The sequence below is a fragment of the Nyctereutes procyonoides genome, unplaced genomic scaffold (genome assembly GCF_905146905.1).
Source record: "Nyctereutes procyonoides isolate TBG_1078 unplaced genomic scaffold, NYPRO_anot_genome, whole genome shotgun sequence".
NCBI classification, from domain to species: domain Eukaryota; kingdom Metazoa; phylum Chordata; class Mammalia; order Carnivora; family Canidae; genus Nyctereutes; species Nyctereutes procyonoides.
In genome coordinates, this window is record NW_026575048.1 from 24697521 (window position 1) to 24724648 (window position 27128).

The 27128-nt window shown below is 54.2% G+C and overlaps 1 protein-coding gene across 1 annotated transcript; it reads left to right on the plus strand.

Annotated features, from left to right (window-relative positions):
* Positions 1-26882, plus strand: EHD3 (EH domain containing 3). The gene is made up of 6 exons (XM_055326915.1): positions 1-340; positions 9543-9719; positions 13217-13314; positions 20621-21033; positions 21853-22017; positions 24683-26882. The coding sequence occupies exons 1-6, from the start codon at positions 114-116 to the stop codon at positions 25208-25210; spliced, it is 1608 nt and encodes a 535-aa protein (XP_055182890.1). The 5' UTR covers positions 1-113; the 3' UTR covers positions 25211-26882.
* The last annotated feature ends 246 nt before the right edge of the window (positions 26883-27128 follow it).

Sequence of the window (27128 nt, forward strand, 5' to 3'; positions counted from 1 at the left end):
TGGGGTGAGGCGGCCGCGCGGCTCGGAGCGGCGGGCGGGCGCTGCGGGGCCCCTGCCCCCCGGAGCCGAGGGCGCGGACGGGGCTGCACGCCCGGGGGGTTGCGGTGGCCGCGATGTTCAGCTGGCTGGGCTCCGACGACCGCCGGCGGAAAGACCCCGAGGTCTTCCAGACGGTGAGCGAGGGGCTCAAGAAGCTCTACAAGACCAAGCTGCTGCCCCTGGAAGAGCATTACCGCTTCCATGAGTTTCACTCGCCCGCCCTGGAGGATGCGGACTTCGACAACAAGCCCATGGTCCTGCTGGTGGGCCAGTACTCCACGGGGAAGACCACCTTCATCAGGTGAGCCGCCCCGGCCCTGGCGGCCTGCCCGCCCGGCGCGTGGGTCCTCCGTGCGCTCCTGGCGGCCCCCTGCCCGGGACGAGCGGGAGCGGGAAGCCTTCCTTCCCTGGAGGGCGCTGAAGAAATTGCGGTGTTTGTGTGCGCAGAGCTGACCCCACCGTTTCACCGCTGCTCCCCCACCCCGCCCTACCTACTGCCTCTCTGCTCCCGAGGTCAGTTTGAAGTGTTCAAGTTCAGAGCCATCTGCATTCCCCATTTTTTGGATGATGAAACTGAGGCCTGGACGGCACAGTGAGAAAACTCCTGGTCACAAGAGCACCTTATTGCTGGCTGGGGGTGCCTCACACCCTCACTTATTAGGGGCATGCCCTTCATGGCCTGGACCACCTCCCCTGCCTTTTAAAGGGCTCAGCCACTCACGTGGGGGGGCTCTGCAGCTGCAGCTGAGGAGGTGGACTGGGGACTCTTAGCCCCTGCTGGGGCAGTGCCACTTGTCCTTCTTTTTTATCAGCTTCCCTCTCTGAGCAGAGCTCCTTGCGTAGATCTCTTGGAGACTGGACAGAAACAGTATCAGACGCAGAATGCTTTTTTCTCTTCCCCTGTTTGATCTTAATGGATCAGTAATAACATTAACGTCTTTTAGAGGTGGAAGAGATGTGGGCAGATTGTCTCATCCAGTCCCTTGACTTGGCAGGTGAGATGACCCAGGCTTAGAAGGGTTAAGTGACTGTCCAAAGCCCCGTAACTGAGCAGGAGGCCCACCTGGGCTGCTGGTCTTAGATGCATGGGCGGAGATGCTTGGCTAAATGCCCGTGACTCTGAGGGTGAGTCATCTATTCCCTTCAATTCCAGAATCCTAGGCCTGAGAGGTCCTCAAGAAGGCAGCCTGTCCACCCGGCACTCGGAGAAGGTCCGTACCTTATCCACCAGAGTGATGACCATCTTTCCTATCTTTGCAGGACAGGCTTCTCTCCAGACCTCAGTCCACACAACCTGCAAGGCCAGGCAGTTTCCTCTGGCCTCATTTACAGCCATTGCCAAGCTGCTGCAGGTGCTTTGTGGCCCTCTGTCGAGTCAGACTCCCGTTGTGTGGCAAAGGGTGTGGTGGCCAAAATCAGTGATGCTCAGCTCCTGCAGAAGGTTTCAAAGTAGGGTTCCCATTCAAATCAAATCTTGTTTCCATCCCAGGCAAATATTGACCAGCCGAGCACCTGCACCATGCAAAGCACTGTGCTTTGTTTGGCAAGAGCAGAAAAGTTAACAGTCTGGTTACTAATTTTCTAGATACTAATTTTCTCTAGTGCTAAGCTTATACACAAGCCTTCTGGGAGCAGGGCTTGCGCCATGCTAATGTGTCATGTCTGAACAGAACACCAGATCGGGTTTCCCTTTGCGGGGTGGACAGCCTTGGGCTCAGCAGCTTTGAAGGGCTGAGTGATTTCTAAAGAAGTTAGGTACCCGGGGTGGGGGGTGGGGAGCTGTTGGCTTTTGGATACCTTCTGTTGTCAGAGCTGCAAGGACTCTTAGCAGTGAATCTAATCCATTGCTTTCTTAGCTTTTTAAAAGGTCAGTATATCCTTTGAAAATCTAACAAAAGCTGTGGCCCTATCTTTAGAAAAAATGCACAGATATATACACAGAAATGTACAAATTTACATATAATCTCACGGGGAGAACCTCTGATGGAACGAACCCACTTCCCTTAGTTCAGTAAGCACCTACTGCTGCCCAAGGCACTTCAGAGCTCCTTAGGCTCTGCAAAAGATTTCCTTTGTCATCCGTGTCCTCCTCTGTCTGGCCTGGTTTGTGCCCGACAGGAAGGTACGGGCCCTCTTTGGCCCTCTGGACACACCTTGGTTATAACCCCTGGTACATAATGTGGAGCTTCTCCTTCCAGTAGCACCAGAACTTATAACTGTGCCTTAGCTCCCTGGGGACCTCACCTGGGGTCTCAGCTCCGGGAGGCTCCCAATAGATGTTTACAGAATGGGAGGGAAGATGGGGAAAGGCGAGTGTCTCCAGGGACAGGATCCTGGAGCGGCAGACAGGTTTAAGTGCCTCTTGCCTGAGACACTCTCCTTGCTTTGCCTGAGTCATGCTGGCTGTTAACTGGGTCCTAAGAGAGTGGCAGAGTCAAGTCGCCATAGATTATTCCTTATCTGAGGGAGACAGGAAGGCCGGGAGAGGCAGATCCCTCGCTTTCTTAACCTCCAAGTACAAGACTTCTCCCTCCCCAGTCATGTAGTAACTGAATTTAGCTCAGTGCATCAAAAGCCATCCCCCTTGAGGGAGAGTCCACCCGGAGGGTAGGAGGGGTTGTAACACAGGCAAGCCCTCCAAAACCAAACTACATATTTTCCTCCTTTTCATTAAACCCACTAAGCAGCTATTTTTTTTACCATCAGAAAATGTAGACCAGAATACCTTAGAAGAGGAAGAAAAAAAAATCACTCATAAGCCCACGACTTAGGGGAAACCATTTTTAAACATAAATACATATATACTTATCTTGCCAGTATATTTAGCTATTTTGTAACACAATTGCCATAATGTAATCCTGCATGCTAATGTATTTCCCTTAGAGAAGGAGCATTTTTTTAATGTCACTTCAAAAATCTTTGTAAGCATTATTTTGAAGAGCCACATGATATTTTGGTGTGTGTAATTGCAATTATTCATTAACCAGTCTGCTTCTTTTGAATGTTTGAGGTTGTCTCTAATTTTTCAGTTGTGGAACCACCCTCACTACCTCTATGTGTAATATTTTTCCGCATATTGGACTGCTTTCTCAGAGATTCCCAGAAGTGAAATCACTAGGCCAAAGGTTGTACAGTTTCATCATGCCTTTAAGTTTTTCTGGTTTTTTGATTTTGGTGCTAAGAACCGTATTTCTGAGTTGCTTTCCAAGAGGGTAGGTTGATAGGACACCCCCTTCCCCAGAGCGATGACGAAGGCCCCAGTTGGGGGAGCCACCAGTGCCTCGCTCCCTCTCCTGCCCCTGCTGCTTGCCTGAGTGCTCTGATTCACACAGCTCCATCCCTGGCCTGAACCTGTGAGGGACGGAAACAAAGACTTGCCTCTTCATTTCCTGGCCCTTGGCCCTCCACCTCCTGAGTGTCCCTCCACTTTCAGTTTATGTACTTCCACGGGGTCTATTTCTCATCTCAGGAAGAACGTGCAGAAAAGGACATTCTTCTGATAACTCATTCTTCTGATAACTAATTAATGTGCTATGATCTCTGCTTGAAATAGCTTCCCTGGCCTACAACCCAGAGTAATAAAATAAACAATAAATTGGCCCGGTGGCTGCTCCCTCCACACAGGCTGCCTCTTCGGATACAGTAGCGCTGTGTCCCTCTGGCCCTGGCAGCCTTCCTCCAGCCTCTGCTGTTTGCCTCCCTTCACCCTTCCTTTCCCTGGCACGCAGCCTCCAGCCCCTGCTCCCTCGCACGCTTGGCCCCCTGGTCTCCGAGGTGCATCACAGCTGCCCCAGGGGCTGAGCAAGGCCCGAGTGCTCCGGCGGGCTGGGAGGGGGCCTGGCTGGGGCACAGCAGAAGGCAGAATGGAAGTGGGAGACCAGGGGATGGAGTGGGGGGCCTGAGGCGGCCAGCGCGAAGCTGCCTGGGTCTCCACAGGGAGGTCTGGGCTGGTCCTGAGGACCTGATGCCCGTCTACAATGGGACTCGGGCTGCGAAGTCTGAGCGTGTGGTGGGGTTGCAGGGCTGAGGTGGGGGCTCCTCAGGGGGCCCTGTGGACCTCCCTCACTTCTTCAGGGGGCTCTTTGCGTCACCCCACAAAGGTGACTCAGCATTTGGCTGGTGTGTGCTATCTCTCATTACGACCCTGGGGTCCCCACAGCCCAGGCCTCATCCCTGGGTTTACGGCATCTCCACCACGCGAAAGATGATCTTCCGGAAAGCCAGAGGACTAGAGAAAGGGGCCACCATTCTGGATGGACCCGCTGACCTCTGCAGGGTCTGTTCTGCTGACCACGGTCCCTGTAACACCCCAGTCATATCCTCCCGCTGAGGGTAGAGGACACCCTTCTCCTGTGAGGGCTCCTGTTTGCTGGTCCCTAAGTGGGAGTGGGTGGAAGTCTGGCCACCTCTTACAAGGTTAGAGTGTTACTCCAGGAAGCAGACTGCCTCAGGCCAGAGGAATGAGTCCACCTGCCTCAGGTCTGGTGTCTGGAGGACATCAGAAGCATTTATTGGCAGGAGGGGACCTCTGGAGAAAGGCCTCCAATCCATTCCCACTGACAGTGAGGCCATGGAAAGAACGCAGGCTGGCTTAGCAGAATCCAGGCTCTCCCAGTGCTGGCCAAGAGACCTCATCAGGAAGGCCTAACCTGTTCCAACCCCAGTCTCCTCATCTCTTGACATGTGACTAGCAACAACCACTCTGTAGGGTTTCTCTCTGGATTAAAAAGGGAAAGAACCAGTGTAGCACCAGTTATGTTCCAGGCACTGCGCTTGGGCCTTTACTATTTACCCTCCTCTTTCTAGCTGATTCTTTAAGCAGAGGCTTAGAGGCTGGCCTTCAGGAGGTGGGGGAAGCCTTGTCCAGCTCCACCCACAGCTGGGATGAGGGAAAGGGGAGGGATGTGAGGGAGGCGAGCATCTTGCCTCTACCTCCAAAGGCTTAAAGAGAAATCGGAAGGGGGCAGCGGACAGTGCTGGGTCAGTCATGGACTGGGTGGGCCGGCCTGTTGCAGCGTGGGTGCGGGAGAAGGAGGCTAGTGGGAGGCTTGACTGCCTGGCCACAGGTCTCCTCTGTGCTGGGGTCACTCTGTCCCATGGCAGACGCTGCTCTGTGCCAGGGACAGTGGTAGCTGCTCCGGGAAGAAGAGCTGACTCAGCCTTCAGATGGCCCATCTACTACCTCACTTTGTGATTATAGGGTACTTTCTGGTGTCCCTAAAACCTCCTGAGACAAGTATTACCCAACAGGGTATTATTGCTTTTGTTTTTTTAAGATGTTATTTATTTGAGAGAGAGCGCTTGCACATATGAGCAGGGGGAGGGGCAGAAGGAGAGGGAGAAGGAATCTCAAGCAGACTCACCACTGAGCGTGGAGCCCAACGTGGGGCTCTACTTGAAGACCCTGAGATCATGACCTGAGCCGAAATCAAGAGTCAGATGCTCCACCAACTCAGCCACCCAGACGCCCCAGTATTATTGTTTTTGACCCTGTTTCAAAGCTAAGGGCCTGACGCTTAGAGAGAGCAAAGACACAGGTGTACAACACAAATACCTGTAACATAGAGCGGAAAGCAACCTGTGCTGTAGAGTCTGAGGATATGCAAAGAGCTGTGGCCTGTGGTCTGGCCCCACTGTCGAGGGCACGAATACTTTGGAGGCAGACCTGGTTAAGATTCTTGGCTCCCCGCCTTTACCCTGGGTGCTTTGGTCACTAGTAAAGCAGGCCACATGCTTAGATTGCCAGTCAGGCAGGACACAGAAAAATGAGGAAAATGTTAAAAAATAATTTGCTTTAAAAAACGTGAAATAAAATTCTCCTCATGGGGGAAAATCAGAATTGTGTAGGACTTCCTTACACCTCTGTGATGGTTTAGTATTTGTTCAGTTTTGCAGTGGATGGCCAGGGGGCAAAAGTGTTCACCAAAATCTTTTCCACTCTTAGGGCCTCTAAATATTGTTCTTTGGCCTCAGAGTGGGGCAACTTCTATCTCAATTTGCTCAGCTGCAGACATAAAGTAATGCTGCCATCGCATGGTGCTTCTGGGACTGATTAAGTGGAGTAATTTGGGGGAGAGGTCCTGGAACAACACCTGCCATACTGTGGGTGCCCAGCCTGCCTGTCCCTCTTTATTCTTATGTGTCCCCATCTCAGCCATTCCCACCCAGGCTTGAATTAACTTTTCTTTTTTTACACTGCTGTGGGAATGTTTTTGCCTGGCAACAGAGGCGATCTGTATCACTCCCCATAGAGAAGCAGCCATGAGATCCCTCAATAGCTTTTCCTTTCTGGACACAGTGGTGGCTTTGTGAAGGGGGCACTCGGTGCTGCAAGCCATACCCAAATGTCCCTGAGAATTTACCAAGCGCTGGGTTCTCTGGCCTGCCTGTGTCTCTGGACTTGCTGTGGCTCTGTTGGATTCTGTGTTTCTCCAGACCCATGTGTGGTCAGCCGATTGGGGTCATGCGGGTCTAGCCAAGAGGGGCAGGACAGCAGGCCCAGCCACCAGGCCTTGGCTGCCTGAGGCCGCAGCTCCAGAATTGCCTGGAAAGTGGCCCCTGTTATGCTGGGAAGTGTCACCCTTTGTTCATCTGCTGGTACACCGTGTCTCTCCCAGGGCTGGAATGTGAGGCGCCTGTGTCAGGAAGATACTTCGTCACTGGATTTGGCCCTCTGCAGGCTAGGCATTCTTGAGGCCGCCTCGGGCCTGTTTCTTTCCACCCATCTGTATGTCAGCTATGCCTGACGCCTCTGATGGCATCCAGCACCCTGCTCCAGGCTCAGAATTCCCACTAGCCACACTCTCTGCTGGGAGGGCCCTGCTAAGGCTTCTCACCCAAGCACACACAGTATAGGTGCTCCATTTCCACCACAGGTAAGAGTGGATGGGGCTTTCCCTGGGCACAGCCAGAACTCTCAGGAGGCAGCTTCAGGTTTCCAGAATGGTCTTGGAGAGCCAGTGGGTTTGGACCTGCTCTGGTCACCCCAGCAACCACTTCTGTGGGCCACATCCCACTCATGAGACTGAGCTGTGAACCTCAGTGGTGGGTGTTTGTGGAGATGAGGACATTCCTGGGTTTGTGGGCACCAGAGCCTAACTCTCCCTGCAAGGACTGGCTCCTGTCCAGGCTCCTGCCAAACCCCTGTGGGGCTCAGCCTTTTCCCATTTCCTGGTCAAGGAACCTAAGGCAGGAAAGGAGACATTGAATGTAGTGGTCAGGGGCATGAATTCTCAAGGCCGAGTGCCACGGTTCAAATCCTCGCTCTGCTACTCACTGACTGCATATCTAGGTCACACTGTTTGACCTCTTTACAATGACTGGTAATCTTGGTGCTGGTCTGGTTTAAGTGCTTAAGGCCTGCAACTCACAGGACCCTTGGAACACCCCATGACATGGGTTTTCTTATTAGGCCCACTTGATGAGAAGGATCATAGTGCTCACATCCGAGAGATGAAGATGAAATGAGATAATCCATGGAAAAGTCTAGAACAGTGCCTGGCACATGGCAAGTGCTTAATAAATCAGAACTATAATCTCCCATGTCGTGGAGGTGGTGAAGTCCGCACAGCATATGTACCTACTGCAGGGCATATCCCTCTATGTTTAGAGAAGCAGGTCGCTGGCCCCAGGTGGCTGAGATGCCCTGCCTCTCCACTGAGGCCCTAGAGAAGGTGTGCTTGAGAAAGCCAGGCATGCTGTCCAGGTGTGCAGCTGTTGTCATTTCTTCTTATCACAAGTCAAGTGCCAGCTTTCAGTGTGGTCCTCTGATGGGAGAAAATCCCACCTCCACACCTGGATTATAGGGCTGACCTGGAGAAGATGAGGGGCTTCCCAAGGCAACCAAGAACCCTCTAGTGTGACGGGGGTGACCTCCTGGGCAGCAGCTTCTCTGCTGGCTCCTTGGGGAGGGAGCCCATAGCAACCCCACGTCAACTGCCCTGTGCCTCAGAGTAAATGAGTGGCTCAGAACACTTCCTGGAAGCACATGCAGAATGTGGAGGAGCCAGAAGAGACCCCAGCGGGTCTCCCCAGCTACCAGCCTGTTGGGCAGAGCCTGACCGGTGCTCCAGGCCCATGTTGGGGAGGCTTATGGTGGAGTCATGTCTGCCAATCCCAGCTCTGCCCTGACCTGTGGAGCCTTGATCAGCCCACTGTTAGGGCAAGACAGCCCTTCAGCTAGGGATTTGGGTTCCTGCTGCACTACCAGCTGTTTAACTTGGAGAAAGCCATATAACCCCACTAAGCTTGAGGTCCATCAGCACCTGCCTGTAGGGCTGCTGTAGAGCCCTGAGAAGTTCTCCTAGTGATTAGGGTAATGTCTGGTGGAAATGCTACTGAGCATCAGTGGTTTTATCAGTGAAATTGGGAAGGCTGGTCTAGAGCACGTTGTCAACCCAGGCTGCATGTTAGAATCAAGGAGGGAGTTCCTAGAAAGGACAGGTGGCCTGTGCCCTCCCACCCCACCCCACCCCACCCCCAGCCAGTGGAGCAGAGCCTCGGGGGGAAGGGGGGTCTGGGCACCCTTAGCTAGAGCTGCAGGTAGCTCGAATGCGGTCCTCAGACCGCTGGTCCAGGAGGAGGCTTTTGCATTCCTTCTCTTCATTCTCTGGCTCACCGTGTGCCTTTGCCCTTGACCTCTAAAAGGAGCTATGGAGACGAGCAGTGGCCTGGGGCTCACCCTGCCCGGGCCTGGGGAAGAGCAGAGGGAGGCACCTGCCACCTCAGGCTGCAGCCTAGTACTGAGGCCAGAGGGTAGGACCAACAGTCTTAGATGGAATGGAGACCGACTCTTCACAGTGTGCCCTTCACACCGTATGATGATGTAGGAACTGTTTTTATATTTTATATTAAATGACTGAGTGACCATGTAAATGAGTACAGACCTAAGGAGAGTCAGCCAAGTCTATGGATGGCCTCATTCTGAGCTGTTTTTGTGCGGGCACTTGAGCAAGCGACCTTCAGTGGTGAAGTCTGCTGGACTCTGTGCAGGATTCAGTCTCAACCTGTGCTTTTTTTTTTTTAAGATTTTATTTTATTTATTTATTTATTCAGAGAGAAAGAGAGAGAGGCAGAGACATAGGCAGAGGGAGAAGCAGGCTCCATGCAGGGAGCCCGACATGGGACTCGATACCCGGTCTCCAGGATCACGCCCTGAGCTGAAGGCAGCGCTAAACCACTGAGCCACCTGGGCTGCCCTCAACTTGTGCTTTACTGCTGAGCTCAAACTTGCTTTCCCCTCACCCCCAACTCCTGATTCGGGGAGGGAAAAAGATAAAGACCAAAAAGCACAGATTAGATATTTTAAGTTCAGTTTACATCCTGCTTCCTCCCCAGAGGCTTTTGGATTTCCCATCCAGGGATATCTGTCCCTGCCACAGAACATCATTGCCGTTCACCTGCCCCTCTGCCGTGACGCGCATCACCACCCACCAGTGGTAGACGCGCACACCTGTGCCCTGAGAACAGAACCCCTGTGTGATGACTGTGCTCCCTTCCGCCAGGTACCTCCTGGAACAGGACTTCCCTGGCATGAGGATTGGGCCTGAGCCGACCACTGACTCCTTCATCGCCGTGATGTATGGACAGGTGGAGGGGATCATCCCTGGGAACGCCCTGGTGGTGGATCCTAAGAAACCTTTCAGGAAGCTCAACGCCTTCGGCAATGCCTTCTTGAACAGGTGCGTGCTCCGAGAACACATGTCCTAAGTTCTCTTTTCTTCTTCTTGGAGTTTGAAAAGGAAGGGATGAGGTCCTGGGAGGCTCAGTGCCTTCTCCATACCCAGAGTCTCGTGGTGGTCCCGTTTTTGTTGGGAATGTAACTGAGTCAGTCACCACTGATTAGGGATGTAGGAAATAGGCTAATTCCTCCTGACCGTGGAGTAGGGAAGGATACACCAGTTAACTCACATCCCCATAATCGGCACCTCCTCCAATAAAAGCAGAGGGCTGTATTGTGTCGGTCGCAGCTCCTGTCTATCCAGCTGACCCTTGAACAACTCAGGTTCGAACTGCATGGGTCCATGTGTGAGCAAATTTTCCACTGTGTGGGGTGGGACAGGGGGGATTGACACCTCTAACCCCCTCAATATTCAAGGGTCAACTCTACTACAGAGGGAATTTGCATCCAACTGGAAGGAGGTAGAGGAAGGCTCCCCTCTGTTCCTGGGCATTATCTTTACTGAGTGGAAGGAACCCTGTGCTAAGGGTGGGAGCCCTGAGTTTGAGCAGTGCCTCTCCTACTAAACTCACTGTGTGACCTTGGACAGGTCACCTCTCCTCCCCTGGGACGAGTGTAAGTCTGCCGACACCAGGGTCATTGGGTCATCCTGGGTGATGAAAGCTGTAGGGAATGTGTGGCCAGCTGAGCCGTTATTCCCATTATTATTCTGCTTACGCAGAAGGCAGGCTGACCCCGACCACACTTGTTCTGCACATCCACACCACAGCTCCGCGTATGTATTGCACCTGAACAACGTTAACTACTTTCTCTACTAGGAGGCATTTAGAATAAAGGCAAAGATGATGGGCTCTGGCATCAGATACTCCTGGGTCCAAGTCCTACCAAAGGGCACCATGGATCTTAGACAAATTACTTAATTTCTCTGTGCCTCACTTTGCCCATCTGTGAAATAGGGTAAGAGTAATATCCTTCTCCAAGGCAAGAGGGCTGATGAGGCCTCTGTGGAAAAGTTGGCATTAGCCATGGGTGTTCAATGATAAGCGAAATGATGCTGAAAAGGTGGGACAAAAGGACACTTCAGGTAAAGAAAACTGAGGGAAAAATCCCCAATGAGCAAAGAGGAATGAAAGAATATGGCTCGCTGCAGGAGCCTGGGAGCAGAACACGGTGCTGTGAGCTTTGCACTTTAATCCAGGAGCGCTCAAGAGCTGAGAGGATGGGTGTTTAGACTGGTGTCAGTGGGGCACCTGCCAGGTGTGTCTGCTGGGACGGCAGGGGGTGGGGGAAGCCCCCTTGCAGGTGCCTCGAGCACCACCGCAGCCACACTCCAGGAGCCTACCCCCAGACATCCGGCCCCCCTCCCAGCGCTGCCCAGGGGTCCTGTTCAAGCCCACTCCAACCCCCTTAGCCTTCTCCTTCCCCTCCTCCTCCTCCTCCAGTGGATGCCCTTGCCTCCTGTTCTAGAAAAGATGGAAGCCAGGATGGGTGGAATCCCTGGAGCTGGGTTTTAATCTGTCCAGGCTCCCAGGTCACCTACATCTGTCTGAGCCCGCTCCCACCAGTCTGCAGAAAGCTGTGTTCTCTTTCCCCTCCAGCTCTCTGCCTCCCTTCCCCACTTCGGGGTGCTTCGGGGCCAGCTACTCAGGGACTGCTCCATCAGTGGTCCCTTCTTTCTGACAAAGGCACCCCCGCCTCTCCCCTCCATGGGGAATGTCTCCCACTGACCTCCGTGCAGCAGACCCTACCAGTTCGTTCTCACTTCCCTTCACCACCAAGTTTCATGGCATCACCTGCTCACTTCGCCCTGTGTCCCCATCACAGCTGCCCATGCAAAGGTTGCTGTGACCTCTCAGTGATCGGGAGCAGAGGGTATTTCCCACCCTTCCCTCCCCCTGCTTCTCCTCGTTGTCATTTCCTCTCAGCCTATTCCCTCCCAGCTCCCCGGTGCTCCTCCTGCCTGCCCGGCCAGGCCCTGTCCTGTCTGCTCTGTCCCTTTCTCTCTGGCTCCTGTAACCTGGTGTCACCCTCAGCGGGCCCCACCATCAGCCCTCTGCCCTTCCAAGAGCTCAGCGCACGTGAAGCCTCAACCACAGCCTCCGTCCCAGACACCAGCCCGTGCACCTGACCACCTGGTCGCCAAGTGTCAGAAGCCCAGGTGACGCCAGCTTCAGCAAGATGAAGAAGTCTTTGTAGAATACTTGACTGTGCTGTAGAACCTAGGGACCAGAATGAGGCTGGGCCTCAGGAATAAGGAAGGCACGGGCTTCGACAGGCCAGGGGCTGTGTCACCAACTTCCCCACCCCATTACCTAGCCAGCCCAGCGCCGGGCACGTGGCCAGCACTCCATACTGGGCTCACTGACAGCTACTGTATCTGACTGAGTCACTCTCTGCCTAAAATGTTCCTCAGCATCAATGGGTTTCTGTTGCCCTCAGTACAAAATCCACATCTCTCAAGGCCCTAATGACGAGGCTAGAGCGGCCCTGCCTCCCTCTCAGCCGCACCCCCCGGCCACTCCAGCCTCCTCTGTGCAGCCTTCCCTGATGCCCTCTTCTTTTTTTTTTTTTTTTTAGATTTATTTATTTATTCATTCAGTGAGAACGAGAGAGAGGCAGAGACACAGGCAGAGGGAGAAGCAGGCTCCATGCAGGGAGCCCGATGTGGGACTCGATCCAGGGTCTCCAGGATCACACCCCGGGCTGTAGTCGGCGCTAAACCGCTGCGCCACCGGGGCTGCCCTGATGCCCTCTTCTGTATGTGCCTGGCCTCCTCCCCTACCCTGCCTCTCTGCTGCCATCCCACTGGGAATGAGGCCCCCCGTGTATCTGAGGGAATGAGACATCTGTTAGGCTTCTGCCAAAAATGGCATCTAAGAGAGAAGGCTCAAAGTAAGGAGGACCTAAGTTAGGTTTACCAGTTTGTATTCTGAGACTTTAGGATGTAAACCTAGAAATATTTCCTTTAACAAGGCTTAGCGGCTATCTTAATAGCAGTGCATTTGGAAGCCCAAATAAATGTTCCTGGGTGGCATGACCCATTCATCAAGGCCAGCTCCGGTGCCTCCTCCTCCAGAAAGCCCTCCCTGGAAGCCATCTCTTTACCTAGGATTTCCTGAGCCCCTCACCTGACCTCTCTGAGGGCGGGGGAAATGGTCTCATTTCACCTCATATTGTGATTGCCTGTGCACACACCTCCTCTCCCCACCTGACTGTTCCTCGGGGGCAGAGATTAAGGTTTGGATGTCTTTGGAGATTGAGCTTTGGACAGTGTCCCTGACAGCAGGGAGCTCACAATTGAAGGATCACGGCTGCCTCAGGATCACCCAGGGAGCTTCTTCAAAATACAGGTCCTGGGCCTAGTTCTAGGGCGGAGTCTGGCCTGGAGCCTGGGAGTTTGTACTAGAGGCTTCTGAACCTCTGTCTCAGGGCGGGGGTGTGGGAGGCCACGTAAGAGCCAATGAGAGGCCAGCGCGGGCCTGCTGTCGCCCCATGCAGATTCGTGTGTGCCCAGCTGCCCAACCCCGTGCTGGAGAGCATCAGCGTCATTGACACTCCAGGGATCCTCTCTGGGGAGAAGCAGAGGATCAGCCGAGGTAAGTGAGGCACCTGCTAGGATTGGCTCTGGCTCTGCACTAAGTTCTTTCTGGCATGTTCTCGTGCTTCCGTTCTATGAGATAGACCCCAGGTCCTACTTGTACCTTGATGAGCTGGCGCTGCCTCATGTGCTATGTGGGATGATCCTAGGCAGGAGCTGGAGGATAATTTGGGTCCACTGTAGCTCAGGAGACAGCTGGCCACAGTCTTCTCATCTGTAAAAGGAGACATCAGTGTCGCCTTACTCACCTCATCAGGTTTATTCATCCTCCAGGAGGCAGTACCATGGGCCAGACCCTGGTTTGCTTCTGAGGCTCCTACAGTCCCTGGCCTAGGGAGCCTGCAGCCTGCAGGAAAGGCAGATGCCTGCAGAGAACTTCAGCCCAGTAATGCGAGGATGGGGGCACGCTCTGGGGCATAAGAGTAGGGAGCTGGGTATGTAACAGCACTTTGAAAACTGTCCACTCCAGACAGATATGGGGCGATTTCTCACCAGGGAGGTCCCTGGACCTGGCAGTCAGGAGATGGAACTCTGGCGCCAGGCTGCCAGCGTGCTAAGCCTGCCTCCACCGCATCTTAGCTGAGTGAGCCTGGGCAGGGTTCTTGGCTTCAATTATGCATTTCTAAAATAGCGGGAAATGATTCCATCTACCTTACAGGTTATTTGAGCATTAAAAGAAATAATACAGGTATAAAGCCCTCTGCCTGGCCCATAGCAAGTGCTCATGAGTATAGAGTATATGATCATCATCATTAGCTTTCCTAGCTCTAAAATGCTTAAATGATGCTGTACAAAAGCAAAATCTGCTCCTGGCTCCCCACCCCAGTCTCTCCTGCCACATCCTGCTGGGTGCCACAGGTAGCCCCCTGCCCTTTCTGGGTGTCCAGCAAGCAAAGCAGATGAAGCTGCTCCCACCCCAGTACTGGAGCTAGGAGCTGGGCTGGACCCAAGTCTGCACTCAGAAGTCAGCCTCCAGGAAGGGAAGCCTTGGGACCAGCAGGGGTTCTGGGCAGTAGCCCTAGGTGACTGACTGCTTCCCTCCTGCATGTGCATTGGCCCCTGCGCTCTGCAGCCAGCCACAATCTGTCCTGCAGCGTGTCTGTGTCACTGTGCTGGGGACCCCAGGCTCCTGGGTCCCTGGGAGGAGAGCCCCTGCCTCATGGGCAACAGGTCAGCGTCCCCAAGGCTGTACCAGGGGAGGCCTAAGTGCCATCGGGACTAGGCTGGGTACAGGCCCGGTGTGTCAGAACTGGGCCACCGTGAGCACTCCTGCCAGCTGCCCCAGCTTCCTCTCTGAGGAGAGCAGCTCTCTGGCATGGCAGGACCCAGATCAGCTCCGCCATGGCTGTATGAGTGGGTACAACCAGCCCTGGCAGTGAGTAGACAGGGAAGGCAGTGGGAGAGGCCCTCAGGTCAGTAGCCCGCTCCAGGGCCTCAGGACCCTGGTCCGTCCTGCAGGAAAGTCGGAGCCTGCTCCTCAGGACCTCATTCGGGAGCACATGGGCAAAGGGGTGGGCAGAGGCCCCAGCAGGAAAGCCCTGCCTCTCCCTCCCTCCCATTTCACTGAGGAGATGACACCTGGGAGCAGACCAGGAGGGGCCTATGCTAACACACCATGTGATCAGCAGGTTAGTGATGGGATCCCAGGGCTCAGGCTCCCTACTTCTGGGCCATATGGTGGTGCAGGAGCTGAGGAAGAGCTGGTCTGGAGACATAAACCCACCCACAGCCCTGGGAAGAGAGGCTCACCTGCCCTCTCTCCTGAGCCTTTGTGAGTCCTGAGGTACTCAGTCCCAAGCCCTGTGGAGGGGAGGCTCAGACATCTTTGTTTCACTTTTATTTGTTTCCCTAAACACACTGCCCGTCCTTACCAGCACACCTCCCCCACCCCCTGCACCTCCCCAGTTTCATCTGGGCTCCCCCTGAGTTTAGGCCTAAAGGAGCTTTACTGTTTCACCCTGGCCACCTGGGTCTCCTCAAGGAAGGCTCAGGAGAGCCACAATGTCTCAATCTCCAGCACCTGGGGGTTGGGAGGGAACGGTGGCACATGTGCCTGACAGGTGAGTCTAGAGAGGACTTGGGCCTCTAGGATCTCCGAGGGCACTGGTTTGGGAGTTCGGAGCCCTGGATGTTAGGACTAGTATGGGTCTCAACAGGTCGCATTTTCTCTCTGAGCCTGTGTGTCCTGTGTAACAAGGGGTAATGATGGCCATCCCATGACCTTGGGGGTCTACAGATGGTAATGGAAACACAGACATCAGCTCTGGGCCTAGATCACCGGGTGCTCCCTTCTTTCCCCTTTATCTGCCAGCCAGGGCTGCCCTGGATACAATCCAGGGTAATCTATGTGAATGCTTTCCCTTGCGGGTGTGCGTGCACTGCCTGTGCATCTCTATGTGGCAGGCCTGCTTCCAGGGACTCCTGCCTTCCTCAGCTCCTGTCCCATTGCATTGTTTTCCTATTCTTGCATCTTCTCTCCGGCTTTCATCTTTGGACCTCAGGAGCTGCCCTTGGCAAATTGGGTGCTGGTTTTCTTGCCTGCCCTCCCTACCCCTTCCCGCCCCACCCCGACCTCTAGAAGTGATGGCCCCATGAATGACTATACCAGCCAGTTCGTTCTCTCTGCCTTCCCGAGTTCACACTATAAATGCAACTGCTGGCAGAAGTGGCCTGTGATAAAAACCAGAGCTGGGAGGTGGGTACTAGCACTGTACCACCAGCTTGGGCTGCACTGCCCTCAGCATGAGAGGGACACTAGAATGGGAGGGCCTCAGACACCCTCAGATATCAGGAAAGTTTCCAGCATGCAGAGCCTCTGCCATCCTTGCTCACAATCAGCCACAAAACCTGGTAGTTGTGGTCTATACCTACAAACACATACACCTTCACATCTACACACACATACACACACACACAGAGGCGTGTGCACAGAACCAAACACTCCTTGTATGGCTTCTTTCCTGGGGCGCTCAGAACTCGGGGTCTGGCTGCACCACAGATTGGGTGCTTCTTCCCTTCCTCTAGCCAGCTCAGGACAGGACAGGGCCCCCTGTGTTGTCCGGCAGACTGTGCGCTGCACAAGCTCCCCAGGCAGAGAGGCACGTGGGGCTTGAAATCCAGCCCACGCTTCATCCACTGAGCTTCATGCTGGGGACAGTGCTCAGGAGAGGAGCAAAAAGGGGCAGCGTTGCCAAATCTGCGCAGAGCTGCCTCTGGCCTGGTGGCTCCAGTGTGGCACATGCTGGAAAGGGAACTGCTCCCAAGGGCTCCCAGGCCTCAAGCCTCATGGGAAGGAGCTCTCAAGTCCTGGGCAGGAGCTGAAAAAATTGCAGTCCTTGCTCAGGGTGTGGCCCCTCTGCTCAGGCCTAGGGGAGGGTGTCTTAGGGGAAGAGAGGAAGCAGGGAACATCCGGGAACCTGAGTCCAGAAGATCCCAGGCCAGCACTTGTCTCTGGATGAAGATGCACTGGGATGGCAGCAGAGGGGCAGGGGGGCAGTTCCTGGAAGTGACAGGATGTGCCCAGCCCTGGGTTCATTACTGGGAAGAAGCAAGGATGCAGCAGGGGTAGGACAGCTCCGGAAGCCTGAGTGTCCTTACACTTGGGAACCACATTTCCTGTTTCTTCTCAGCTGGAAATCCCCACAGGCCCCACCCTAGAAAAGCAACCCCTTGGGCATGGTGCTCACATTCCTTCCAAGGAGACCCCTTCCTGCACAGACGAGCTCAGCAGGGCCACAGGAGGTAAAACTATGCCCTGGCCATAAAGCTGGAATGGGAACTCTGGTCTTCTGATACCCAGTCTAGTGGCTTTGGAGCACATTGTCATCTCCTGCCCAGGGGGAGGGCAGGGAGTGGAATGGGGGTGGACTCTCATCTATAGTTCCCCTGGTTGGGGGTGGGGGAAGACCATGGAGGATCTAGGCTAGTCCTTGCAGCCTCATGTCCCTGGCCCATCCCTGGACTCTCACTGGAGGGGGGCCTGCACATAGGGACCTCTGGGCCTCAGACTCTGCTGTACACATGTGCCCGTATGGGTATCATGAGCGGAGCAGACCAGCGGAGTCCTGACACTGTCACAAGGACTTGCCGACAGCCTTGCGGTCATCAGAGGCCTGTGGTATGTCTTTTGGGCTCATTTCAAGGTTACATGTAGGAGGCATACAATGTGATTTGTTCCCTCTTATCATCTGAGCTTTTCACGCATTTTGAAAACTGGGGCGCTTTTATTTCTTTTCTGCTAAGATGTCATTAAATCTTTGGAGGCAAGATGAGACCTTTTATGCACTTAGTCCTCTGATCCCCAGCCATAGACGGCTATGCATAAGAAGGGGGTGTGGAGAGGAGTCAGGGGTCTGGGGTCCAGTCCTGCATTAGCCACAACCGGCCCGTGTGAGCTTGGCCACCTCCTAACCTCTCTGTCCCCTCTCTTCCCCATAAGATATGTGTGCCTTGTGTACCTCCTGGCATGCGGATGCTTGTGAGGATCAAGTGGATGATGTGGCTGAAAATACAGAGAAATGTGTGGTCAGCTCTCTTGTATTACACTTCAGACTGCAGGAAGCCAGTGGGTGATTGAGGAGTTGCCTTGTTCATTGTGTTCGTCTCATTGATTTCCTCCTGCTTGGCATTACTTAGAATGTTTCCTTTCCAGTCCTCTGGAGCCTGGGGGTTGGTGGGAGAGCCCCAGATCTCTGCAGGCTGCCCAGTCCCTCGGCCTGATGCCCACAGATCAGATCTCTTGGAGCTAGCAGACCGGCTACACATGATCCCAGGGATTCCAGGAAGGCCGTCTTTGCACTCATGCACTCTCTCGGGGCTTGACTCTCCCTCCGCCCACTAGTTCATATCTCATGAGCCCTTGGGCTGCTGCAGGTACTCAGGAGCTCCTGTGGAGTGGTCTCAGAGCCATTCCCGAGACCAACCAGGGAAAGAGGATCAGTCACCCCAGAAGTTAGGGCAGAGCCTCCAGAGTGACCCTCTCACCGCTGTTAGATCCTATTGCCGTGGCTCTACCACTGACCCTTCATCCGTCAAGTGTTCTTATCCCCACTTTTCAGCTGAGAAATTGAGGCTTGGATTTGCTAAGGCCACACAGAAAATAGAGAGCTAGCCCCACACAGAAAATAAATTCCAGTCCATGCCTTTCAGATGCTCCCATTCCTGAGTGTGCAAAAGCCTAGTCCGGAGACAATGACCCATCCCGAGGCTGCTAGGTTCTAAATAGCTGGGTGCAAGGGAAGCCCAGCCCCCACTGCTCGATCCTCATGTTCCTCCCGGCCAAATCCAGGGAGAAGGCACCTGGCGTACCTGACTTTGCTCTTTGACAGCACGCAGAATTCACAAAAATAGGGGGATGACTAGGAGCATTCAGTGCTTACAAAATCTCAGAAAAGGTTCCCAGAAGCTGATCTGGTCCTCAGGCAGGAGGAGACCTCACCCAAGCACCCCAAGGTGTTGAAGACGCCCCCAGCCTTCTTTCTCCCTGTCCTGGAGGCCTGCCTCATGTGTCACCAACATCCTTCCACTTGTGCTCCCCACCCTCACACCTCTAGTCTTAGAAGCAGGGAGAAAGGAACCTCAGAGATCTTCTAGTCCAGCCCCCCTGCTTTGACAGGCAAAGAGACCAGAGACGGAAGGCTGTTTGTCCACGAACGCACAGCAAGTATGGCTGAGCAGAAAGTAGAAGGGACTCCCCAGGCCAGTGCTCCTCAGGTGACCCCTTCAGAGCACATCCCACCTTGAGAACACCAAGGGGCACCTCACCCAGCCAAGGGGACAGGAGCAAGCAGGTGGCCATCCTCTTCTGGCAGCGATGCCCTGGTGCTGATCTTGTTCCACCCCGAACTGGGGGCAGGTCAGCCTTGTCCCTACTCTCCCTCAAGCCTTTGCAGCTTGAGCCCCCTCTTGCATGGCTGGTGCCAGTAGGGATTGGATAGAGTTGGTGGGGTAGGAGCCTCTTTTCCCCAAGCTTCTCTGGCCCCTTTGCTTTCCCTAGCCTCGGGAGGGGTGGCAAGAGGGTGGGGAGACATGAGTTCTGATCCTGGTCTGCCCCCTCCCGCCACATGGCCCCACATACCCTCCGAGCCTCCACTTCCTGGTCAGTAAAATGCCAGGCTCTGGCCCCCCAGCCGGTTAGGAGTGGCTGCTCTGTGGTTGCTTACAGGAGCAGCAGCACGCTCTCTGGGCCGCCCTGCCCAAGGCCTGCACGCAGCCACAGTCCTATCAGGCCAGATTTGGGAATGAGCCCTGTTGCCCTCCCCAGCTACCAAGGACAGCAGGCCTGCTGGTTCTGGGCATCAGAGCAGCAAAGCCGTGACCTGCCTTCCAGGGTGGGGATTGGGGCAAGGGGGTCAGGGTGTCCTGGTTTTCGGAGTCTTCTGGCCCCCTTCCTGCCCACAGCTCTGAGGGACTGCCTTTGGGAGGTGATAGCAGCCCTCCACCTAGCTGTACTGAGGGAAGATTAAAATAGCCGGGCCTGGGAGGGTGGAACAGAGGGGAGCAGCCCCAGGGAGGGAGAGGGAGAGGGGAGCAGGAGAAGGGGCGCAGGCTGCAGGCTCACTGGAAGCTGGAAGGCACTGGCCTCCTGGACTCTGTGGGAGCTGCTGGCTGGGCACGGGGGGTGGGGGGGGTGAGGAAGGCGGGGAGGCAGGGAGGTGGCCAGGAGCAGGACAGCTGCCCTCTGACCCACGCAGGGAGCCCAGGGTCCTGGCCTCACCCCTCAGTGGCTCTTTGAGTATCACCTCATCTGTGAACCTGTTTTTCCCTCCAAAAAGTGGGAGTGGGTCTCCTCACCCTGCCCACCTCCAGGGGTGCAGTGAAATGAGGTTGGGCCACGAACGTCTTGCCAGCCAGAGCAAGCACTGAACTTGGGGTTTGGGGAGCTGAGTACCATGCCCCGGTGACTGCGTCCTACAAGCAGGGTGGTCTTGGCTGAGTCACTGTGCCCCAGTCTCTCGGGGGCACTGACTGTGCCTCTACCTTGCTGCTGGGCAGAGCCCGTCTCTGAATAAAGACTACATGGGAATAATGATGGTAATAGCAACTATGTGCTCCGAGCGTATCTGGTCCTTTTAATTCTGTTAACTCGGTGCTATAGGTATGCCCGTTCATAGGTGAGGACGCACTGACTCAGACACACTGAGTAACGTGTTCAAGGCCAAATAGTGAACTCGTGGAGGACTCCGGGGATGGGAACCCAGATCTGACTCGTGAGACCTTGCTCTATTTGCGGCGCCTGAGTGCCCCCTGCCCGAACCCCTCCCCGGGCCCCGGGGCCCCTCCCTCTGACTGTCCCTTTGCCACAGGGTACGACTTTGCGGCCGTCCTCGAGTGGTTCGCAGAGCGCGTGGACCGCATCATCCTGCTCTTTGATGCCCACAAGCTGGACATCTCTGATGAGTTCTCCGAGGTCATCAAGGCCCTCAAGAACCATGAGGACAAGATGCGGGTGGTGCTGAACAAGGCGGACCAGATCGAGACACAGCAGCTGATGCGGGTGTACGGGGCCCTCATGTGGTCCCTGGGGAAGATCGTGAACACCCCGGAGGTCATCCGCGTCTACATTGGCTCCTTCTGGTCCCACCCCCTTCTCATCCCTGACAATCGGAAGCTCTTTGAGGCTGAGGAGCAGGACCTGTTCAGAGATATTCAGAGCCTGCCCCGAAATGCTGCCCTGCGCAAGCTCAACGACCTCATCAAGAGAGCCAGGCTGGCCAAAGTAAGGCTGGGCCCCCTGTGGGGACGGGTGGGGACAGGATGGTCAGTTGGCTGCAAGAGCTGAGGGCCACCCCCACCACCCTGAGCTACTACCTTCGGGTGTGACAACGTCCTGGAGTCCCAGCATCACCCAGGCAGCCTGGTGGTTGTGGTCACAGGCCCCGGCATCAGGTGGCCAGATTGGAGCCTACCTCCTTGGTTCTCAAACTGGGATCCTAACCCTGGTGAGGACCTTACTCTCTCTGTACCTATCTCCATGGCTATACAATGAAAGGGTGGGAGGACAACGTGAAATAAGGAATATAGCAGAGGCAGCCTTGGTGGTTCAGTGGTTTAGCGCTGCCTTCAGCCCAGGGCCCAATCCTGGAGACCTGGGATCAAGTCCCATGTCGGGCTCCTTGCATGGAGCCTGCTTCTCCTTCTGCCTATGTTTCTGCCTCTCTCTCTCTCTCTCTCTCTCTCTCTCTCTCTCTCATAAATAATAAAATCTTTAAAAAAAAAAAGGAATATAGCAGCTGGGCACATCACAGTGCTGGACACTCTGAAAATGTTGGCTGTCATCATCATCTTCCTCATCACCAGCATCATCAACAGTATTACCATCCCTATTACTGCCCTGACTGTAACTCCCCATCATCCCACCCTTCCTTGAGATCTAGGAAACCAGCTCAGTGCTGGAAACCGTGCAGAGATGAGGGGGTTAGATGGGAATGATTGCACAAGTAGCAGCAGGAGGAGGGATTTATGGGAAGAGATGGGTAAGAGCCACCCCGGAGGGAAGGAATATATCGGAAGGTTTCTCTCTGCCCCTGTGTCTCAGGTTCATGCCTACATCATCAGCTCCCTGAAGAAGGAGATGCCGTCAGTGTTTGGAAAGGATAATAAGAAGAAGGAGCTGGTGAACAACCTGGCTGAGATCTATGGCCGCATCGAGCGGGAGCACCAGATCTCACCTGGAGACTTTCCCAACCTGAAGAGGATGCAGGTAAGCAGGGTTTGGGGCTCCAGGACAAGGGACAATGTCATGTGAGCCAGCTGAGTGTCCTGACATTGGAGAAGGCCAGCCTTGCACGCCCCAAATGGAAACCGACCCAGAATCATAAGGTGAGCAGATGGCCCCAGGTTGGCACTCCCCACTGGACGGCCACTGGCCCAGCAGGTGTCATATCTGGGCCTGGGGAGAACACGGAGCCCCAGCGCTCCCTTTGAGGTAGGGGTATATGCAATGTTTGGGGCCTGATGCCCCCAGTTTAGAACCTCCACCACTCATAGCCACCACCGCTTGGAATCCCCATCATGTGATGTGAAATGATGTCACCTAACATGGGTTCTCTAGACCTTCAAGTGCTCACATTTACCCTTGAGCTCCCACTTGAGAACAATTTGGGACACAAGCCACGGAGGCAGAAGTCTACACAGGGGCTTGCCATCCTAGGGGTACACCATGGGCCCCTATCTCGGTGTTTCTCATGTTATTCCCCAAAGCAGTCCTCTGAGGGAGACATTTTCATCCTCCTTTTGCAGGTGAGCAAACTGAGGTTTACAAAAGTAATTAACCTTTGTAATTAATTGCTGGTAATTTTCTGAGAGAAGTGTTCACACAGGTTGCTAGTAGAAGAGCCAGGAGCTCTCCCCACAGCCCAAGAGGAAAACCACCACACCGTACTGACTGGATCCTCTCTGAGCCCCTGTCTCTTCTTCTGTAGTCTGAGGCTCCAGGAGCACCCACCCACCTTTATAGATATTTGCAAGGTGCTTAGCACAGAGCCTGGCACAGATGGTACTCTTAAAACGCAGTGTTAAGTTAGGTAAGATGTCACTGCTGGGGGAATTTGGGTGCTGAACACAACAGACCTATCCATATGCCCAATTTTCATCACATCTCGTGGTTCTATAATTATTTAAAAAAAAGGTTTCTAAGAAGTAGAGAATTTTTTTTTAAGAATAGCAACAGAAATAGTAGTAATACTGTTTGTGCTCCTGTTGCTGATGGTTGGCTTGGGAACTTGTTTCTCAGCTCAAGACTAGAGGTTCAGAACATCAGTATAGTCCCAAATAGGCATTTTTAGTTTCCCATGTGCTAAAAGAAAGAGAAAAAAGTAGACATTCAAACTACACATTTGATCATATATCCATTCATTCCCATAACCGCCATCCACGAGCCAGTTTCTGACTTTAGAATTACTTTAACAGAATTCAGGTTTGTCACTCAGCTGTACTTAGAATACTTCCAATTTATAAACTCTCTTTCTGTTGAGAGTGTCATGATCTGTAAGATAACATATGAAAGGGACCATATGACCCCATTATTAATGTGAGGAATCCCTTGGCTTCATAAATGATTTCACCTTCTCATCTGTTTGCCAGTACCACGTTAGGATGTGTTGTTAGGGACGTTGAATCAATCATTGAGTGGCCGTCCTGGCGGGCATTTGTGTGGGGTGATGGGGGTACCCACTGTGCCCTTAGAAGACATCAGGATGTCTATTTAGGAGCCCACCACACACCTAGCTGTGGTTGGGCTGAAAGAGACACCAGGGACCTTGGGAGGTTATGCGCCGAGGGGAGGAGGAAGGGCTCATCTGCTCCTGCCCTGCACACCCAACCCCCTGCCCCACTGGCCTCCCAGGTCTCTCCCCACCCCCCGCCCCGCCTTGGAAGGGAGGTGAGAAATGCACAAGCTAACACTCGCTCTTGAAATGTAGCTGTGGGTGTTTTCTGAATTTTTCTACAGTGAACTCGATGTGCTTGTCCCTGAGACTTCCCCTGTGTACTGGTCTCTGCCCTGTGTCCTGAGCTTGCTGTGGCCAGAGCCAGGGCAGAAGCAGAAAGCTCTCACCTTGTCACCAAAAAGCCCAAGAAGGAGCTGGGTGTTCTAGACTCAGGACCTCTCAGAATCGCAGAGATGTGCGAAGTGGAACAGATTTCTCTTGCTGTGTGGTGTGGGTGTCATGGGAAGGCAAGGAGGGGAGCTTTTACAGAATCTGCCTGCCTGCCTGCCTATGTCTATTGGGTCAGGACCCTCAGGGGAGAAGCCGATATTCGAAAACTCTGTCCAGATAATTCCAATGAGCATCCTGAGTAAGAACCACTGGTGTGAGGATGAGCCTTGGCTTCTATTGTGATTTGTTGCCTCTGCCTCAGTCTTCCCTTCCCTAAATGGGGATAGCATGTGATGTTCCTCCCTGAGAAAGGCCCTGGGGGAGTGAATGAGATCACTCAGTGAAGCCCCTGCCTTTTGCTCAAAAACAACCCAGATTAAAGCAGAGAGACGCACATGTCCCCGTCTCAGAGGACAAAGCATTTAGGAACCACTCTTCAGTAGCCAAAACTAGTGAAAGAGAAATTTAATTGTTTTCTAGAGCATTAAAAGGAATCTAGATGAATGGAGCAAACCAGTATTGGTTAAATTTCCTTTTCTTCCCCAGACCCTTGCAACTATTCTCTCCTGAAGGCTTCCACCAAGGGCCATTGTACCTTTTTTTCTCCTCCTCTCTCACATCTTTCAGTATTTCATTATTTTGTGATTGGCTTAGCCTTCAGGGCTGGGAACATTCCAGCGTTAGCAGAAGACAGGGTCCCCATCAAGGGGAACCATCTCCCTCCCTGGTCTTCTACCCTCACTTTTCTTTTTCTCTCCCTCTTCCCAGGACCAGCTGCAGGCCCAGGACTTTAGCAAATTCCAGCCACTAAAAAGCAAGCTGCTGGAGGTGGTGGATGACATGCTGGCCCACGACATTGCGCAGCTCATGGTGCTGGTGCGGCAGGAGGAGACGCAGCGGCCCGTCCAGATGGTGAAGGGTGGAGCATTCGAGGGCACTCTGCATGGTCCCTTTGGGCACGGCTACGGGGAGGGGGCTGGGGAGGGCATCGATGACACCGAGTGGGTGGTGGCCAGGGACAAGCCCATGTACGATGAGATCTTCTACACCCTGTCACCGGTGGACGGCAAGATCACAGGTGCCAATGCCAAGAAGGAGATGGTGCGTTCCAAGCTGCCCAACAGCGTGCTGGGCAAGATCTGGAAGCTGGCTGACATTGACAAGGACGGCATGCTGGATGACGAGGAGTTTGCCCTGGCCAACCACCTCATCAAGGTCAAGCTGGAAGGCCACGAGCTGCCCAATGAGCTGCCCGCCCACCTGCTGCCCCCATCCAAGAGAAAAATGGCTGAGTGATGGATGGAGGAGGTTCAGAGCCGGCAGGGGTCAGAGGAGATAGAGAGGATCACACACCCACACACACACACACACACACACACACGTGCGCGTACACATGCGTGAAGATCTTGAGAACTGCACTGTAGATGAGAAGGGGCAGGCATCCCCAGGCTTCCAGGCTGGTGTTTGGACACATCTCCAAGTCCTCAGCATTGGGAGATGCACAGGAGCGCTCACAGGGCCTCAGGACGGCCTCCATCCCTCTCTCCCTCCCATCTCCCACCACCCAGAGAGCTGCCTTCTCCCGCAGAGGCAGTCCCCTCGCAACGGTGGCCCCTCCACCTCCAGATCCCAGGCTCGGAGCAGATGGAAAAGGCTTCTCCCTTATTAGGCGCTGCACTGTTTGCGGTGCTGTCTTCCCCTCTTTGGCTTCCCAGAGGGAAGCAATGCTCCAGGGCTAAGAGATGTGAGGGAAGGGGCTGCTGCGGGCAGCCTAGAAGGAAGCATCCTCGGCCGGGTCCCAGACTGGAAGAGTCATGGCCCTGAGCTCTGTGCTTCCCCAGGCTCAGCCTCTGTCTGCCTGGCTGACCAGTCCTTGAACCCTGCCCTTGCTTCATTTCAAAGAATCTCAGATCTGGAGAGAAAAGAGAAAAAAATTGGCAGGGAAGAAGGCAAAGAAGTTGCCCTAAATCCTCAACTCAGAGCCAGTCAGGGTGGCTTTACTCCACAGATTTGGGGAGGTTCGTGTTTTTTCCACCCAGCCCTGATGTTTGAATGACCAGACCCTGCTCCCATTCATCCAGCCGCTCCTGGGTGCCAGGAGCTGTGCTGGGCACTTTACACACATTATCCCATTCGGCCCTCGCCACCCCCCAAGGAGATGAGCACCAGTCCCCCCACTTGGCAGATGAGGAGCTTGAGACTCAGAGGAGTTTAGGTGACTTTCCCAAAGTCGCAGAAGTCACATGTGCTAGAGAGAGGATTCAGAGCCAGGACCTCAGACCCTTCCTTCTGCCACGGTGATGTGTACAGGATCCCGGCTCTGCTAGCCGCCGATGAATCGAAGCGAACAGGCCAAGCATGCAAGGCAACTCAGCCCTCCCAGAGCAGGCTGGTGAGGGAGCAGGGCCAGCCGGCATTTTGTGGGCCATCAGTCTGGCCATCTGTCACATCACAGAAGCAAACCGTGCCGTCTGGCTACGCAGCCCGTGTTCCTAAAGTCACAGAAGTCCAACAGCGCCAGCGGGAGAGTGGGTCGGCCTGCTGGAGGCTGTTTGCCCCTGTCTCTGCTCCACCGCCCACCCAGGGCCTGGAATCACCCAGCTCAGAGGCAGCCACCTCCTCTCCTCAAGTGGGTCTCGTGCTGATCCTCAGAAGGCTAATGTGGGGGGTCTGAGGTCCTGTTCCCTGCAGGAGCCCCAGCAACCCTGCAGCATCCTTGGCACATCCCTGCCATTCTCAGTGCCCTACGCCCTCCTTCGTGGTCTTTCCCTTGGCTTGCTTTGTGGCCACTGAACCAATCACTTTGTATGCTATACTCCTACTGTGATGGAAAATAGAAACAAGTGTAACTTATTTTATATCTATGTTCAAACTATATAGAGAATATTCTATGTACTATGATGTGCTTACTACTGCAGTGCATTTGTCATTAGTATTCATGTTAATACAGCACATTTATCCTTTGGTACCTGCTTGGCCACAGAGCATCATTCCAAAGGAGCCTGAGGGAGGCCAAGGGAGGGAGGTGGGTTCTCACTTGGGGCTCTTGGTGGCATCTTTGGCAGAGGATCGGGTTCCCCAGAGTCAGCGTCCATACACAGCATCCCATTGGCCTTATTGATGCCTCTTGGCCCAGGGACTATCCAGGTGGACCCCATGGAAGCACCACTCCCTACCACTGGGGTGGAGATGGTCCCCAAATCTCTGGGCTTCC